This window comes from Diceros bicornis, chromosome 19 (genome assembly GCF_020826845.1).
Source record: "Diceros bicornis minor isolate mBicDic1 chromosome 19, mDicBic1.mat.cur, whole genome shotgun sequence".
In the NCBI taxonomy this organism is placed as follows: domain Eukaryota; kingdom Metazoa; phylum Chordata; class Mammalia; order Perissodactyla; family Rhinocerotidae; genus Diceros; species Diceros bicornis.
The window spans coordinates 771,060-788,366 of NC_080758.1; the positions used below are offsets into that span (position 1 = coordinate 771,060).

General features: G+C 62.4%; 1 protein-coding gene across 8 annotated transcripts in view; it reads left to right on the forward strand.

The window, feature by feature from the left end:
- KCNQ2 (potassium voltage-gated channel subfamily Q member 2) overlaps positions 1-17,071 on the forward strand; it is a 61,344-nt gene extending 44,273 nt beyond the window's left edge. For 3 of the 8 annotated variants that reach the window (XM_058562300.1, XM_058562304.1, XM_058562305.1), the window contains 5 exons: positions 6,861-7,084; positions 7,804-7,912; positions 8,338-8,469; positions 13,686-13,809; positions 15,192-17,071. In XM_058562300.1, the coding sequence (XP_058418283.1) occupies positions 6,861-7,084; positions 7,804-7,912; positions 8,338-8,469; positions 13,686-13,809; positions 15,192-15,923 (1,321 nt within the window). In that variant the 3' untranslated portion in view covers positions 15,924-17,071. Of the gene's footprint in view, positions 1-6,860; positions 7,085-7,803; positions 7,913-8,337; positions 8,470-10,745; positions 10,854-13,685; positions 13,810-15,191 lie in introns of all 8 variants that reach the window. The other 5 variants (XR_009222867.1, XM_058562306.1, XM_058562301.1 and 2 more) reach the window with 5 other exon arrangements.
- Positions 17,072-17,307: the final 236 nt, after the last annotated feature.

Consider the following 17,307-nt stretch of genomic DNA (forward strand, 5'->3'; position numbering starts at 1 on the left):
GTGCAGGCCTGGGGACCCCTGGGAGGAGCCAGCGGAGGGGCTCCTGGTCTGTAGCTGTCCAGCAGGCTCTGCTGGAATTGTGGCTGACTCGAGGGTGTGCCCTGGGAGAGAACCTTTGTCTCAAATTTGAGGGACCTCTGTGAGCAGTCAGAGCTGTCAGGTGGGGGGTCCGGGTCCTGGGCATACTGAGTCACAGGGAGGTTTGCCTCCACATGAGAGCCTTGCCGTACAGCGGGACCCCAGCTCCCTCCTGCCCTCCCGGAAACCAAACACAAATACAGGCTAGTTTACCTGAGGCCTAAGAGGAACAATTAACCGAAATGTCAGGCTTGTGGCAAGGAAAGAGGTTTATTATCGAAAGGCAGCCAGACATGAGGAGATGAGAGTTAGCACTCAGATCCACCTTCATGAAGGGAAAAAGGTAGGGGTATTTATTTGGGGTTTTAGGTAGGGAGGGGCAGCGTGTGCTGGGGTTTTAGGTAGGGGAGGGGGAGCATGTGTTGGGGTTTTAGGTAGGGGAGGGGGAGCATGTGCTGGGCTGTTAGGTAGGGGAGGGGCAGCGTGTGCTGGGGTTTAGGTAGGGGAGGAGGAACGTGTGTTGGGGTTTTAGGTAGGGGAGGGGGAGTGTGTGTTGGGGTGTTAGGTAGGGGAGGGGGAGCGTGTGCTGGGGTTTCAGGTAGGGGAGGGGCAGTGTGTGCTGGGGTTTAGGTAGGGGAGGGGGAGCGTGTGCCGGGATTTAGGTAGGGGAGCTGCAGCGTGTGCTGGGGTTTAGGTAGGGGAGGGGGAGCGTGTGCTGGGGTCTTAGGTAGGGGAGGGGCAGCGTGTGCTGGTTTTTAGGTAGAGGAGGGGGAGCGTGTGCTGGGGTGTTAGGTAGGGGAGGGGAAGCGTGTGCTGGGGTTTAGGTAGGGGTGGGGGAGCGTGTGCTGGGGTTTAGGTAGGGGAGGGGGAGAGTGTGCTGGGATTTAGGTAGGGGAGGGGCAGTGTGTGCTGGGGTTTAGGTAGGGGAGGGGGAGTGTGTGCTGGGGTTTAGGTAGGAGAGGGGGAGCATGTGGCCGTGCTGATTGGCACCTTCCCACCAGCCTGTGTTTGGCCTTGAAGACTGAATTTCCTTCCCTTGACTGTCTGGATGTTTCTGGTTAGTTTTCATCTTCAGGCTGTGTTTGGCCTTGTTAGGTTGAGTCTTGATGTCTGGACCTTGACTTCCTGGGAAAGACAGCTCACTCATATACTAAGGAGGGACAGAAAGACCTGGTTAGTTTTGAACAACAGTTGATTGTGCTGAGTATGCACAGCCGCGGTTAGCAGACCTTATCTCTAAGTTTTTGCTCTTGTCTTCTAGCCCAGGGAAGATCTTTTAACCTCTTCATGCTCCATTTCAACCCCCACCGTCTTATGCTCGTTCCTCAATCTTCGGGAATGGGGGCAAAGACTGCTCTAGCTACTTCCTGCTGTGAAAGGGCAAAGATCAGGGTCAGAGGAGTGAAACTGTTCTACCTTTACTTTCAAATATTTTGGGTACCAGGTGGGGAGAGCGAGATATGCTTTGCATGACTAATATTTCAGTCCTCTGATCAATGGCTTCGGAACAATATTTAAGTCCACATTTTATAATTACATAGATGACCACACATTAGCTAAATAGCCCGAATTTTAGTGTCCCCTCCATAATGGACCTCAATCCTTGGGGAACCCAGAAGAAGAGGCCTGTAAACCAGTCAAGGTTAGTGCCTGGAACCTTAGGTGAAATCTGATATAGCCAAGTAGCCTGCTATCTGTAGTCCAACAAGTGAGGTGAGAACCTGGGAGTCATCCATTCTTATCTTTAGGAGACTGTCTTCTGAACAGCAGCTTGTGGTCTGTCAGGGGTTCACCTATCCATTCTGAAGAGTCAGTGTCTGGACTATGAACCAGCCAAGTTTGGGCGACCCCAGTTATGATGTTCTTCTGTGGCACGGTTCCCGTTCCCTGTGGTGTTTTTCCTGGTTTCTCGTCATCTAGTTAGTTTTGTTCTGCATCCTGAAGTGACTGGGAATGTCCCACAGGGAGGAAGGATACCTCGTGTGCAGGTCCCCCTCGGAGGTTGAGGCGTGGGGAAGGGTCCAGCGCCTCCCAGCCCTGGGGCAGCCCAGAGGTCTTTGAGGAACCTTGACCTGTTCGCTCACCAGAATTAGCCGAGTGTCTCGTTTGTACGTTAGTGGAGAGATCCTATCTGGACACCAGCAGATGCCACCCGTGTTTAAGTGAGCATGTGGCATTGAGACTTCCTTCCTGGATGGGGCTCCTTCTGCGAGTTGAGACATTGGACACTTCTGGGTGCCTTGGGTGCCCGGTTTGAGAACTGCTTCTCAGAGGCAACAGTCGCAAAGGTGGAGTGAGAGGGAGACAGGAAAATGAAGGATTTATTGTAATTCTTGCTTGTTGTTTTCATTTTTGCTCAGAAATTGGCACGTTGTAGTGCAGAGGGAGGTCCTGGGCCTGTGGGGAGGTTCTTGGGGAGTGCCGACCGGTGGCAGAGCCTTTCCTGAAGAACTGCCCGGCAGGTCCGCCTCCGCTCGGCCAGGGCTCCGGCGCTGAGGTGGACTTTGCTGACCCCGGAGATGCACTGAGTGTGGCCATCCTTCTCAATCCAGGTGCCCCAGCCCCTTCTCCTTGGCTTTCCTCCAGGTGGAGGCACCACGCCTCCTGGGTCAACCGAGGCTGACTTCTGATCGGCAGCTGGCTGGGCTCTGCGAAACCTCAGTGATTGGTCTGTGAAGCGAAACTGCACGTTTCCTCCCTAAAATGTGTGCTTTCTGGAATCCTGTCCATCTAGAACAAGCCTTTCGCAAAGTCTTAGCCCGTGTATTATTTTTTTGTTGGCATGAATATAGCAAAAAATAATACATCTTTTAAAAGACGTGACCCCAAACTTTGACTCTGGAAGGAAAAGGTATTTTTGGAGGAAAAAAATGGGAATTTTTTTTCTCTAAAAATAGGGGACTGTTTTCTTTTCCAGGCCGGCAGAAGACAGTACGTGCAGCCTCCGCCCGCCCTTGTTAGATGCAGCTCCGTAGCTGGTGGACCCTGAGCCCAGCACTGCCCTGGGCTGATCTTGGTGCCTCAGTTTCCTGCGCTTTCTGCCCCGCCCGGCACCCCGGGACTAACTGTGCTTTCCTCGTTTCCAGTAAAGGCAGACCGCGCAGAGAGCCCCTGTGTGGATGCTGTCCTGGACACTCTAGGTACCGCGGACGCGGCGCACGGACCGACCATTGCTGCACGGCTCTTCTCTTCCTCCCTTCCCGCTCCTGATACCCTCTGCTTAGTAGAGGTTCTAGACGAGCAAGGAGAGGCTGGCGCCCCACCCCGGCCCCCAGGCCCCAATTCTGATTGGCGGCTCGGCCACCGCGCCCCCCCGTGGTAGAGCGCTAGGCTCCCTCTGATTCCAAATGACCTCCTGGGTGACGGTGGTCCCGGGGCGCCAACGCCCTCCTTTCTCCACAAGCCCAGCCATGCCCTGCTCCAAACAGGAGGGGCTGGCCGGGGGTTCTGAAACCCAGAAAGGGCGCCAGCGCCTCCTGCGGTCCTGCTGGCTCCCGGTGAGCCTCGTCTCCAGGGCTCGTCAGTCTAGCACCTCTACTACGCACCTGAGGACGGCCACCCCTTGACCTGCTGCCTCACCCGTGGGAGGCAGCTTGCCCTGTGTGTGCCGGGCTCCCCAACACACCAGACACACCGGAAAGCCAGGGTCCATGGCTCCCCTTCCCCTGTGCAGGCCTGGTTAGGGCAGACAGGAAACTGGAGGGTGGGAAAGCCGCCCGGGCCCTTTGCACTGTGGGCTCCTGACCGCACCTTTCCTCTCTTCTGTCCACTGTCTGCTGTCGGGTATGTGGAAGCCTCTGTCCTCTGCTTGCTCTGGGTGTCCCCCTACTCCTGCCCGCCTCCCTCCCTGACCGGTGCAGCCACGCAGCGTGTTGGCAGCTGCGCCCACCTGCCATCGTGTGCATGCAGTTGGTGCTGCCCCTGGAAGCAACAGTGCCGCGCGCCGGGCATGGGGAGGGGCCGCGCAGCAGGATCAGGGCCCCAGCGCGGCGGCATGCTTGCGCCTCTGCATCCGTGCATGCTGCGAGTCCCTCTCCACCCCAGAGGGGCTTGGAGGGTTGCCTCCCCACCCTCCACGCTGCCTGTGTCCGGGAGGTCGGCGCTTGTGGGGACACTGTTGCAACCCCAGGAGGGGAGATTTAGGGCCCCGGCAGAAGCTGTCCTACTTGCCCAGAGCGTGTGTCCAGGGTGCTTCTGGCCACGGGCTGGTCCCTCGGGTCAGGGGCTGTGGTCAAGCTGCTTGGGGACCAGAAGGGCTGGAGGTGCCCATGGCCAGGCCAGGAGCCCCGGCCAGGTTTGGCCCTGCTGTGCGCAAGTCTCACAAATGTCACTTTGTCCTCCCCACTCTCCCTGGGCATCTGTGGTCCAGCCATGGACCAGGCAAGTCTCTCTGTGGATGCTGGCTCCCGCACCGCTGAGCTGGGCCCCAGCCATGCAGACCGGGGTGCAGCTGATCTCAGCCAGGGCTTCCCACTCGATCCGTCCCTGTTTACGGCTGGCCCCACGTGTTTAGAATTTCGCCCTGGGGAGGGCGGCAGGCAGGGGAGGAGAGGCTGGACCTCGGCTTTCTCCCCCAGACCCTCCTGAACTTGCTCCCCTGGCGCCATGTAAATGCCAATGCTCAGATGGCACGACACTGCCTTCTCACACAGAGGGTGCTCCTGGCCGCAGGCTCTTTCCCCCGGGCAGGCGGCTGGAGCCCCACCCTGCACATTTGCTTCTGTCCTTGGCTTGCGAGGTGAGGGAGGGGCCTCTCTCAACACCTGCAGGATGACCCGGCCGTTTGGGCCCCTGGAGTGAGACAGGTCTGGTGTGGCTGGGTGGGCTGAGAGCCTGTGGGCACTGAGCTGCGACAGCCATGGAAGTCCAGGGGTCCACACTGTGGCTTTCTCCAGCAGAGTGCCCCTCCACTGTCTGCCCGTCGGAGAGCAGGAAACAGTGGGGCCAGGCCGAGGCCAGGCAAGGCTCCTTCCTGTGGCCCCATTGTCGTGATTTGGGGGCCCCTTGTGCTGCATGGGGCAGCAGGTCCAGCCAGGTGTGCCGGGCTCTCCTGGCTGAGCCGGCTGTCGCTTCTCAAGTTCTCCCTGGACCAGCTGGTGGTCTCCGTTGGGACAGGAACAAAGGAGAAGGTCATCTGTACAGAGGCCCCCATGGCGCCTGGCTCTGAGCGTCCCTCAGCCCCCACTTGCCCATCTTGGCCTCGAGCCGGGCACAACAGTTACGGGCTCACAGGACACAGGCCCCCTGAGTGGGCTCTGTGCCTCAGATTGTCTGCCTGGGGGGCTTCTTTCTTCCTTTTCTTCCTGTCCTGCAGAGACCTGTGAATGAGCACACATGGTCTCAACTGCCTGGGGTGGTGGGGAGGGGGTGCCGACCTGGCCGCAGTGTCCAGGCGGGGTGGACCGGGCCGAAAACTGTCTCTTCTCCGTGGCCCGTCATCTCTGTGCCGTCTAATGGACATGTCTTGGCTGTCGCTTTTCGTTGGCGCTGTTGGAGGCGGCTGGCCGGGGGGGGCCGTGGTGGGCGCGGACAATGTCTGAGGGATTGGCAGGCGATGGAGGCTTCCTAGCGACAGTGGAGGCCCTCCAGGCCCTGGGGAAGGCTTGTCACAGGCCCCTGGGCAGTGAGGGGCCTGCTTAGAGGTCATTTAGGGAGGTTCCGTGGCTCCTGCGTGTGGCTGGGCGTGAGCAGGTTCGCAGTTCGCAAGAGCCCCACCCTCCTTTCTCGGGCAGACGGTAGACACTGCTCAGTGGGAGGAAGTGAGTGGCTGCCTGGCCCTCCAAGCTGAAGGCTGCTCCAGACCACAGTGCCTACCCATGTCTCTCGGCTGCTGCCTGGAGGGTGTGAGAGCTGGGTACACGGGGTGTCAGGCCTGTCTCTGCGGTTAACAAGAGACAAGGGACAGGGAGGCCCGAGGACCCGTGCAGGGCTGTGGCTGGCTGGCCACGGTCGCCCCCTCCCTGCGGCCTCGGGCCAGGGCTTGGGACAGCAGGCGTATTCAGCCAAGGCGGCCAACACAGGAGGTACGTCCGTTGCTTTGTCCGCAGTGTGGACATTCAGTTCCTGGGCGCCTCTCTGGGGGGTGGCGCCTGCACTTGCCTGTGCGGAGGGGAGATGGGGCAGGCCACGCTCCAAAGCTGAGAGGGGGGCCCTCGCCCTCCGTGATGCTTCCGTCCTCCTGCTCCTCGACCCAAACCGTCCGCCAGGCGGCTCCCCGGGGTTCACCAGGGGGCCCAGGGCTCGGTGGGCGACCTCACCCTCCTGACCCTGGGGCAGGCAGAGAGGGATGGAGGGCAGAGGAGGGCTGCCCCTGGGGCAGTTACGGGGTGTGCAGGGGCAGGTGGGAGACCGCCAGAGTGGCCGGGGACGAGGCCCACGGAAGGTGCCCAGGGAGAGGCCACAGCCACAGGGTGTTTTGGGACCTGTCTTGCCCCGGGGTATCACTGGAGAGCGAGGCCTGGTGGGACAGTGTGCAGAGGGCTCCGGCACCTTTTGGTGGCAGCCACAAGTGATTTGAGAGTCCACGGACCCCTCCCCGGCTAGGCTGCGTGCCCGAGCTGGCCCTGGGCAGCTGTGGTGGAGCTGAATGTGCACTGCCGTCCCCGTCCACCTGGCGGCGAGTCATTTCTCTGGGTCTGGACTCCCTCCAGTCCACGTGGATGGTGTCAGCCGCATGCAGATGATGGGGTGCGGGCGTTCTTTCCAGAGTGACCTCTCTTGCTGTCTTTCTCTTGCTGTGTGTGTCCGTCCGTCCATCTGTCTGTCGGTTCTCGCGGGAGCAGTCAGAAGGTCAGTTTGAAAGATCGTGTCTTCTCCAGCCCCCGAGGCGTGGCAGCAAAGGTGAAGGGGTCCCCGCAGGCCCAGACCGTCCGGCGGTCGCCCAGTGCTGACCAGAGCCTCGAGGACAGTCCGAGCAAGGTGCCCAAGAGCTGGAGCTTCGGAGACCGCAGCCGCGCGCGGCAGGCCTTCCGGATCAAGGGCGCCGCGTCACGGCAGAACTCGGAAGGTGGGTCGGCCTGTCGCCCTCCCGTGGTCGAGCGCTACCGGGGGTCCTCCCGGGGGTCCTCCCCAGCACTGCGGCCTCTGAGTGGGGACGCCCCCTGGTAGCCTCTTCGGTTCTTGAGGTGAAATTCACGGAACATAAAGTGAACCGTTTTAAAGTGAACAATCCCGTGGTGTTTAGTACATCCATGTGCACCCATCACCTCTGTCTAGTTCTAGAACATTTCATCACCCCAAAGGGAGCCCCTCCCCGTTAGCAGTCACTCCAGCCCCCGGCCACCGCCAGTCTGCTCTGTGTCCGTGGATTTGCCTGTTCTGGGTGGTTTACACATGGGCTCACACAGTGTTTATCCTTCGGGCTTTGCTCCCCTAGCTGGGTGTTCTCCGGGTCCTTCCACTGCAGCGTGTCGGTGCTTCACTTCTTTTCAGGGCTGAGTGATGTTCCATTACTGCCGTGGGTAGATGGGTCCCGTTTGGTCTGTCCGTCCGTCCATCCACAGGGATCCATTCCCTGCAGTCTCCGGGGGCGAGGAGCCGGCTGAGGAGCGCCAGACAGGGGCAGGTTTCTAGGCATACGTGTGCCTGGGCAGGGTGCCCCAGGGGAGCCCTGCAGGGTTCCCTGACACCCTCGCTGACAAGCACATGCTGCAGGAGCACAGGACCGGGTCCTCTCTGTCCCCAGGGTGGCCTGTCCCCTCACAGGCTCTGTCTCCTTCTACCCAGAAGCAAGTCTCCCTGGGGAGGACATCGCGGACGACAACAAGAGCTGTAACTGCGAGTTTGTGACCGAGGACCTGACCCCGGGCCTCAAAGTCAGCATCCGGGCCGTATGGTGAGGGACCCTGAGGCGCCTAGGGCAAGACCCAGAAAGGGACGTGTCCACCCTCTCCCGGGGCTTTGCGGGGCTGGTGTGCAGGTGCGCACGCTGGTGGGCCAGCCGATACCCCTTCAGTCCCGGCTCCTTGTGGCTCACAAGCAACTCGTGTCGCCTACCCGTCCCGGGTGTGGAGCCCGGAGCTGTTGGTAGATGGCCAGGAGCCTCCCTCGCAGAGGGGTCCTGGGTGGACGAGGGTCCATCTGCGCAGCCAGGCCCAGGAGTGGTTGGTGTCCACAGCAGGCGGGTGGCCCAGATAACTTGTGGACGTCCGCGGGGCTTCAGGGAGGGCCACGGCAGGCGGGTGCTAGGTCTGGGGTTGGAGCGCAGCCCGCGGTGGGCGGTGGCCTGGGGCTCATGGCCCTCCGCCCGTCCCCTTTCAGTGTGATGCGGTTCCTGGTGTCCAAGCGGAAGTTCAAGGAGAGCCTGCGGCCCTACGACGTGATGGACGTGATCGAGCAGTACTCGGCAGGCCACCTGGACATGTTGTCGCGCATCAAAAACCTGCAGTCCAGGCAAGAGCCCCCCCGCCCAGCCCCGGGGCGAGGGCCATGTCCGTCAGGGGCCAGAACGAGAGGGGTGCAGTGCGGGGGACTGCACTGGCCCTGCCCGAGGTGGGTGGTGGGCAGGGCCGCAGGGGTGCGGTGGCCGGCCCTGCTTGCTGCCGCCTCCGGGCCCTTCCTCTCTGGCCCCTGACAATCCCCCGTGGGCTTCCTGCCGTGTCCTTGTGTGGTCTGTTTGTTTTTAATGTTTCTGTTGTCTCTCCTCTGCCGCCCATGCCATGATGGGCAAGCATGTGTGTGTGTGTGCAGTCACACACATGTGTGCACATGCATGTGCGTGTGAACCACATGTATAGGTCTCTGTGCACATGTACAAGTGCATGTATGCGTGCACGCATGTGTATGTGTACAAGAGCATTGTGCACACATGTGTTATGCATGTGTGTGGGTGTGTGTCTGTGTTGTCCCATGTGTACAGTGTGTCTGTGCACATGTGTGTGCATGTGTATGTGTGTGTGTGTGTTGGGAACAGAGTGGTTTTATCGAGAGATGAAGCTGCGGGGTTTCGTGTCCCCATCAGGCAGCAGTTATGCCACTTGGAACCTCTTCTTCCAGCACAGAGGGGCTCGCCCCTCTCCCCACCTCACAGGGGGTTCCCATGCTCCAGGCAGGAAGCGGGGCTGCAATGTGTGTCTGAGGCGTGGCAACAGCAGGGCACACGCTGCCTCTGCTGTCTCTGGCCCCACGTGTGTGAGGACTGACTGGCTTGCACACCCTAGGAGTCACCTGTACATGTGTGTATACAGACAGAAGCAAAGGCTCAGGACACACAGGAGCACACCCATGTACAGGTGTGTACACGTGTGTGCACAGACTCGTGTCCACTCCCATGTGCACACATGTGTGCTGGCACACACATGTACACACATAAGCATGCTCTTAACCTTGTGCCCACATACATGTCTCCCTTAAGTCCGTGCACACACATGCACACCAAGTACACCTGCGCTCTCAGGCGTGTACCCTCCACCACAAACAAGCATGTGCACACACGTGTGTTTGTGGTGCCTGTAAGGAGGCTGTGTGGCTCTCTCTCCTGAAGTGGGTGGCACACTCCGCCAGTCAGAGCCCCACCCCTGCCCAGGGCCCCTCCAGCGAGGCTGCCACGGGGAGGAGGGTCTGCATGGTCAGGGACAGTCCCAGGGGGTGGTCGGTGTGCCCACCTTGGGCTGCCTCCCCGTCCTGCTCCAGGGTGTTGGGAGCGGTCGCTCTGGGCCTTAGGCTGCTCCCATGGGAGTGCTGGGAGGGGACCCCTTCCTCTACACAGGCTCAGGCTGGGAGGCCCATGGCTCAGCATCCTCCCAGAGCATTACTAGACCTGTGGGTGTGTGTGACAAACGTGTGTGCAATTGTGCATGTGGTCAAATGTGTGAGAAAATGTGTGCAAATATGTGAGAGCATGCATGTGAGCAAATGCATGAGTGCAAGTGTGAGCAGACATGCAGGTGTGCACGGAGGTGCGAGTGGGCATGTGTGGGAGCAAACGTGGGTGTGCATGTGTGCAGATGTGTGTGTGTGCATGTGTGAGTGTGCATGGTGTGCAGGTGTGAGTGTGCCTGTGTGAGTACACATGTGAACAAACCTATGAGTGTGCACGTGTGTGTGAGTGCACGTGTGAGCAGTGTGTGCACCTGTGTGCATATGAGCAAATGTGTGAGTGCATGTGAGTGTGCGTGTCACCTGTGTATGTGTGTGTGCAGTGTGAACAAACGTGTGGGTGTGTGAGAGGACAGTCCCGTGTCTCCACTGCTGGGCCTGTTTACACGTCTCTCTCACTACAGCTGTTTCTGTTCACCAGCCTCTTGTCCTAAATTTTCCCTTTTACTTCCCTTTCTGTCTGAAAAAACAACCAACCAATGGGCCAGCCAAGGAGCCGGGACGATCTGTCAGTCGCTGGCAAAAGCTTAATGTTGTTCTGAGCCTGCGCCCTGGTACTTTGCTGCCAGCTGCCATGTGTCCCCGTGCACACGTGTGCTGGCCCGGGCACACCTGGGGCACACGGCTCCCGGTCCCCCGCTCGCGTGAACACGGGAAAGACCGGGCCCAGCCAGGGTCGAACGAGTGTGCGCCCGCCATGTTCTGTTCTGAGCGGAACGTGTTTATAGGAAGTGTCCCTGGGCTGCTGTAAGCCAGTGGTTCCTTCTGTTTCTGCCGGTTTCCAGCCGGCTCCCCTTTCGTGTTGCTTCACGATGCATTTGCTGGTGTCTCTTTTCTTGTTTACTCGCCAGGATAGATATGATTGTGGGCCCCCCACCCCCTTCAACTCCCCGGCACAAGAAGTACCCCACCAAAGGACCCACGGCCCCTCCGAGAGAGTCACCCCAGTTCTCACCTAGGTCAGGATGCCAGCCCTCTCCCGCCTTGTCTCTGTGGAATGGCCAGCCCCCTTCGCTCCAGGCCACATGACGGCAGCACCCGCTCTGCTCTTCTGATGACAGAGGGGGCGTCCCTGTTCCTGATGAAGCCATACGGGGGGAGGCCGTTCCCTGCAGCCCCTGGGGGTTGCCCTTGAGCTGCTCCTCTGGCGGGGTCCGGGGGAAGCTTTCCAAGGGGGGCTTCTTTCTATGGCCATCCTGTGTGATGTCCACCTGGGCTGGGGGCTCCCTGGGTAGGAGCAGAGGGTGGCACCTTGAGGATCAAATGCACTCAGACTGCAGGGAGGACCCATGGGCACAGGGCCTTCTGTGGCTCTCCCCTCTGTCCCGACTCAGAGCCCCCCCCCGGGCACCCGCCCACTGGTGGGTCGACTGAGCGGCCTGTGGTCTCAGAGGTCCTGTCGCTTCTCTTGCCTTAAACTCTTGTGAAGAATAAACAGGAGAGTCCCTGCCAGGTGCCCAGATCCGAGTCGGGCTCTGAGGGTGTTTTTATTTTCAGTCGTCATCACCATAGTTAGTATTATGTGTGAAGATGGCCCAGCTGAGGGGCAGGATGGAGGGTGGGGGTGGTTAGTGGTGATGGGCAGAAGCAGGTTCTTTAGTGACCAGTTCAGACTTGGGAGCCTTCCTCCTTCCCTGGGCTGGTCAGGGGATGGCTGCCACCCGTCCCCCTCCTCTGGTGGCTGGTCACCGGAGGGTGAGCAGAGCCCTGGGGGCGGGGGTGTGAGGGTGAGAGCAGATACACCCCAGCCATGCTGGCAGCTCAGGAACAGCGGGGGTGTCTTGGAGGCCAGCAGGGGTACTGGCAGCGGGGCACATGGATCCGGGCCCGAGCTGCCCAGTGGAGTGACTGGGGTGTCTGACCAGTCCTCCCTATGAGCCAGGGTTTCTGCATGGAGGCCAAGGGTCAGTGTGCTGGGCATCTCAACTCAGTGGCTGTGCCTCGGGAAAGGAGTTCCCTGGGGAGCCCCAGACAGTGTTTGCTGGGTCCCCTGCTCTGCCCATGTCCCCCAGCCCCAAGGATGCTGTACCTCGAGCCTCGAGACTCTAGTCTGTCTTTCTGGCATTGCTGCAGGAATGGTGGCTGGGCCATGAGCTGGGAAGGCCTCGCCGGCCCTCGGAGCCCCCTGGACCTCCCTGGCCACTGCAGCCAGAGGACACACAGATTCACACAGAGCAAGGGCTGGAAGGACAGACTGGGGCATGTGGGGGTTAAGCCCGACTCCTTAGCCCGAGGCCTAGGGGAGGGGGTGGTGCAGGTTCCTCCGAGGACCCTCTCCCAGCTCCCACCAGCGGCAGCTCCAGGCTGAGCCCTTGGCCAAGGCTCCCAGTGGGACCGGCCGGGCAGGCGGCCCGTCATGTGGCAGGGGTGAAGGCGCTGAGCACCTGTGTCTGGACTGTGTGGACACTTGGTAACACCAGAGAACCCTTCTCCCTCTCCATTTTCCACTGCGTCTGCTTGGAGCCCCAAGGCCCCAGCCCCTCCACCCCTCCCAGACCTTTTGTGCATGAGTCCAGCATGGAGCCCAGTGGAGCATGAGGAGGCTGCACCATGGCTGACGCAAGCCTGAACCCTTCTGCTTCATGCGACAGAAAGAAAAAAATCACCCCTAAGGCCCCCTACCCCATCAGAGGCAGACAGGGCAGCCCTGCGGGTGAGGAAGGCAGCCCAGATGTGGCCCCGGCCGGCTCGGGTGGCGCCTGCTGGGCCGGGGGAGCTGGCACCCTCCCGTGTTCCAAAACCTGAGAAGTGCGCTTTGTGCTCCAGGCCCCAGGCCAGAGGTGAGGCAGGGGCTGCGTGGCCTCAGCCTGGGTCGCTGTCCTGCTCAGCCGGCTTGAGTGCCGTTTGCCCAGCAGGTTCGGAGCAGCTGGCCCAGCAGCTCGCAGACGGCAGGGTCTTTGTTTCCGAGTGAGCATCCACACTCCTGCAGCTCACCGGCTCGGAGCCCTGGGAGCCATGCAGCTCCTGCAGCCCCTTCCAAGCCCCTCGGTGGCCCTTCCTGTTCGGCACGGGGATCAGGGGATGCCGCGCTCCCCGGAAGAAGCCTCCTTCCCCTCTTGTTGGCATTTGTGACCCATGGCCTCGTTTGAGATCGGCTCAGCTGCGTTCTGCATCCCGCACACGGGCACAATACACACACGCACGTGCACACACAGTAAGCCCACGCACACGTGCACAAACCCACAGCACACATTTCACACACACACGTGTGCACATGCACACTGGCAGAAACATCCACACGTGTGCACACACACCCAAGCACACAGGCCCCTCTCTCTGGTCGGCAGTGGCTCTGTCCCCTCCTTCAGTTGTGCGTTGGTTTCCTGTGTTGGTCTGTGTCCCGCTCCCTCCCGTCCTGGTGCATGGAGCCCAGCTCTCCCGCCTCCCTGCTTCTGTTGTTCCCGTGCAGACATTGAACTCCGTCCCCACCAGATCCGGTGGGGCTTCGGTGGCACATTATGTAGGAGTAAAGCTCTGGGGTAGGGTGGGGCGCGGGGAGCGGGGGAGAGCTGCTGGGTGAGAGGCCCCAAGCCCCTTCTCTTTACTCCTCGCTAATGCGCCAGCCCACTGGAATGGAACGGACGGGGACAGGCCCCGAGAGTGTCAGAGAACAGGGCGACCACTGGTGCCCGGCGTCCATCTATCCTGGCACCCCGCTGCCCCCTGATTGGCTCTGGGCTCGGACTGGAGCCTGGACCCGGGGGGCCGTGGCCTGGCCCAGGAGGAGAGGGCCACGGGCTCCGCCGCACCCACCTGAACTCATGCCGGGGGGCGGGGTCTCTTCCCGGCAGAGTGGACCAGATCGTGGGGCGCGGCCCGGCGATAACCGACAAGGACCGCACCAAGGGCCCGGCCGAGGCAGAGCTGCCAGAGGACCCCAGCATGATGGGACGGCTGGGGAAGGTGGAGAAGCAGGTGAGAAAGGCGGGGGAGGCACTGCCCCTGCCCGGGTTGCCTGGGGGTGTCTGGGGTGGACGCCATGAGGGGTCCTTGAGCTTCAGAGGGAGGCGTGGGGCCCGTCACAGCGGAGGGCTGCTGCCTCAGGACCTCTCGCACCCCCGTGAGCCCCTCCCAGGTCCAGGGCACTTTCCCCACTGCCGGCAGGACTGCAGACCCACAGGGCCTGAAGTCCCGGGCTGTTCGTCTCCCCTGGGTGAAGGCTGCTGTGGGCAGCACGTGCTCCAGGCCCTGCGGGTCATCCTCTGTTGCAACCGGCTGGCCTCGTCCCCACCCGCCTCTCTGCCCGACTCCACGCTGGCCGCCTGGGAGCAAGTCCTCAGGAACCATGCACAAGACCCTCGTCCCGAGACTTGTTCCTGGGAGCCGGCTGGTTCCTTCCCTCTGTGGAGTTTGCTCCAAGGGGTGGACCCACAGACAAGCAGGAGGGTCCAGTGCTCTGAACCCAAGGCCACACATTGAGGAGTGGAGTCAGAGGCTGAGCTGCTGGTGGATCTGCCTCCTGCTGCCTCTGCCCCTTTGTGGGGAGCAGCCCGGGTCCCCCTATCTCCAGGGAGCAGCCCAGGTGCCCCCACCTCCAGGGAGCAGCCCGGGTCCCCGAAACCTCTGGGGAGCAGCCCGGGTCCCCCCACCTCCAGGGAGCAGCCCGGGTCCCTGCCCCTCCAGGAGCAGCCCGGGTCCCCCCACCTTCAGGGAGCAGCCCGGGTCCCCCCACCTCCAAAGAGCAGCCCCGGTCCCCCCACCTCCAGGGAGCAGCCCGGGTCCCCCAACCTCCAGGAGCAGCCTGGGTCCCTCCCCCGTCTGGGAGCAGCCCAGGTCCCTTCCCTCTCTGGGAACAGCCTGGGTCCCCCCACCTCCAGGGAGCAGCCCGGGTCCCTTCCCTCTCTGGGAACAGCCTGGGTCCCCCCACCTCCAGGGAGCAGCCCGGGTCCCTTCCCTCTCTGGGAACAGCCTGGGTCCCCCCACCTCCAGGGAGCAGCCCGGGTTCCCCCACCTCCAAAGAGCAGCCCCGGTACCCCCACCTCCAGGGAGCAGCCCGGGTCCCCCAACCTCCAGGAGCAGCCTGGGTCCCTTCCCTCTCTGGGAGCAGCTCGGGTCCCCCCACCTCCAAAGAGCCGCCCGGGTCCCCCAACCTCCAGGGAGCAGCCCGGGTCCCTCCCCCGTCTGGGAGCAGCCCGGGTCCCCCCACCTCCAGGGAGCAGCCCGGGTCCCCCCACCTCCAGGGAGCAGCCCGGGTCCCCCCACCTCCAGGGAGCAGCCTGGGTCCCCCCACCTCCAGGGAGCAGCCCGGGTCCGCCCACCTTCGGGACCAGCTCGGGGTCCAGCAGCTCCTTCTGCAGGTCTTGTCCATGGAGAAGAAGCTGGATTTCCTGGTGAACATCTACATGCAGCGCATGGGCATCCCCCCGACGGAGACTGAGGCCTACTTCGGGGCCAAGGAGCCGGAGCCAGCACCGCCGTACCACAGCCCCGAGGACAGCCGGGAGCACGGCGACCGGAATGGCTGCATCCTGAAGCTTGTCCGCTCCAGCAGCTCCATGGGCCAGAAGAATTTCTCGGCGCCCCCGGCTGTGCCCCCGGCCCAGTGCCCGCCCTCCACATCCTGGCAGCAGCAGTGCCACCCGCGCCAGGGCCACGGGGCCTCGCCCGTGGGGGACCATGGCTCCCTGGTGCGCATCCCGCCGCCGCCCGCCCACGAGCGGTCGCTGTCGGCCTACAGCGGGGGCAACCGGGCCAGCACGGAGTTCCTGAGGCACGAGGACGCACCGGCCTGCAGGCCCCACGAGGGCGCCCTGCGGGACAGCGACACGTCCATCTCCATCCCGTCCGTGGACCACGAGGAGCTGGAGCGCTCCTTCAGCGGCTTCAGCATCTCCCAGTCCAAGGAGAACCTGGACGCGCTCAACAGCTGCTACGCGGCCGTGGCGCCGTGCGCCAAAGTCAGACCTTACATCGCGGAGGGGGAATCGGACACGGACTCCGAGCTCTGCACCCCGTGTGGGCCCCCGCCACGCTCCGCCACGGGCGATGGCCCCTTTGGGGACATGGGCTGGGCCGGGCCCCGGAAGTGAGGCTGCCCCTGGCCTCTCCCTGACTCCTGGCCTCCCGGGGTCCGAGGTGGGACCTTCCAGGGCCTTTCTTAGAGTAATGTGGGTGTGGACACCCCTGCGGGGCTGGGGGCAGGCGGGCACAAAAGTTCTTTTTCCAACAAGGGCAGCTGGGCCGGCCGTGCCCACTCTGCAGGCCATTGGCCTGGGTGTGAGTAGGGGCTAGGGTGGTGGCTGAAGACAGGCTCCTGGGTGCAGGGTGGAAGCGTGGGGTCTGGGACCAGGGCCCGGGTGAGGGTGGCAGCAAGGGGCAGGCCTGTCCCCTGAGGATGGGCGGCCTTGAGGCCTGGTGGGGAGGGAGCCTGGGCAGGCGGCTGCGGGAGGTGTGGCCGGCCCCTTGGGTGTGGCTTGCGTTTGTCCGTCAGTCCCTGCCCCTGCCGTGTTTGTCCGTCTCTCTGTCTGTCCATGTGCATGGCTGAGGCGATGCCTCCTCACCTTTTGGTGCCTGTCTGGAGAGCTGCGGTCAGCATCGTCTCCCCCCTCCCCTGGGTTCTGAGTGTCCTGTGATGGGAGCCGGCCCCAAGTCCAGGACCCTGGCCTGGAGAGGAGGAGGGGCGAGGCCTGGAGACCACACCAGAGCACAAGTGAGTGACCCTTGAACCTCCCAGCCTCAGCTCCACAGGCTCTGGAAGGGGGCCTTTAGGGGCTCTCCCGGCCACAGGAGACCTGGGGGTGGGCACCCCTGTGTCCTCTCTGCTCTGCCCTGGCCGGGCGAAGCTCACTGGGCCACAGCCCGCACTGTGTAGTGACCCGTGTGCAAGGAGCCATGCTGGGCGGTTGGGGGCACCGCCCTGAGCCAGGCTCACGTTCCAGGGTCCTGGGGCCGGGTGGGTTGTGGTGAGCAGATTCACACGCCGTCCTTCCCCGGGTGCCTTGCTGCACCTGTCCACAGGACCTAGGGCTGGACGAGGCCATAACCGCTGAGAAAAGCCTTCAAAGCCCCACCAGGGTTGGGAGAGGCCCTTCTGCCGTCTGGAGACAAAGGTGGCTCTGTCTTGTAGGACGTCTCTCCTGTCTCCTCGGAGCTGACCATCCCCCACCCGCTCCCCTCCTCTGCCCGGTCCCCCCGGAGCTGACCGTCCCCCACCCACTCTCTTCTGCTGCCCGGTCCCGGCTGGAGCTGACGGTCCCCCACGTGTTCTCCTCCGCTGCCCGGTCCCCCCTGGAGCTCATTGTCCCCCACCCGCTCTCCTCTACTGCCCGGTCCCCCCTGGAACTGACCATCCCCCACCCACTCCCCTCTGCTGCCCTGTCCCTTGGCTGTAACCTCTCAATGTCTTGGGAGTCGAGGACACCTGTCCCCGCCCGGGGCCCTGGGGAGCAGGAACCTCACCCCTCCTGTCAGCAC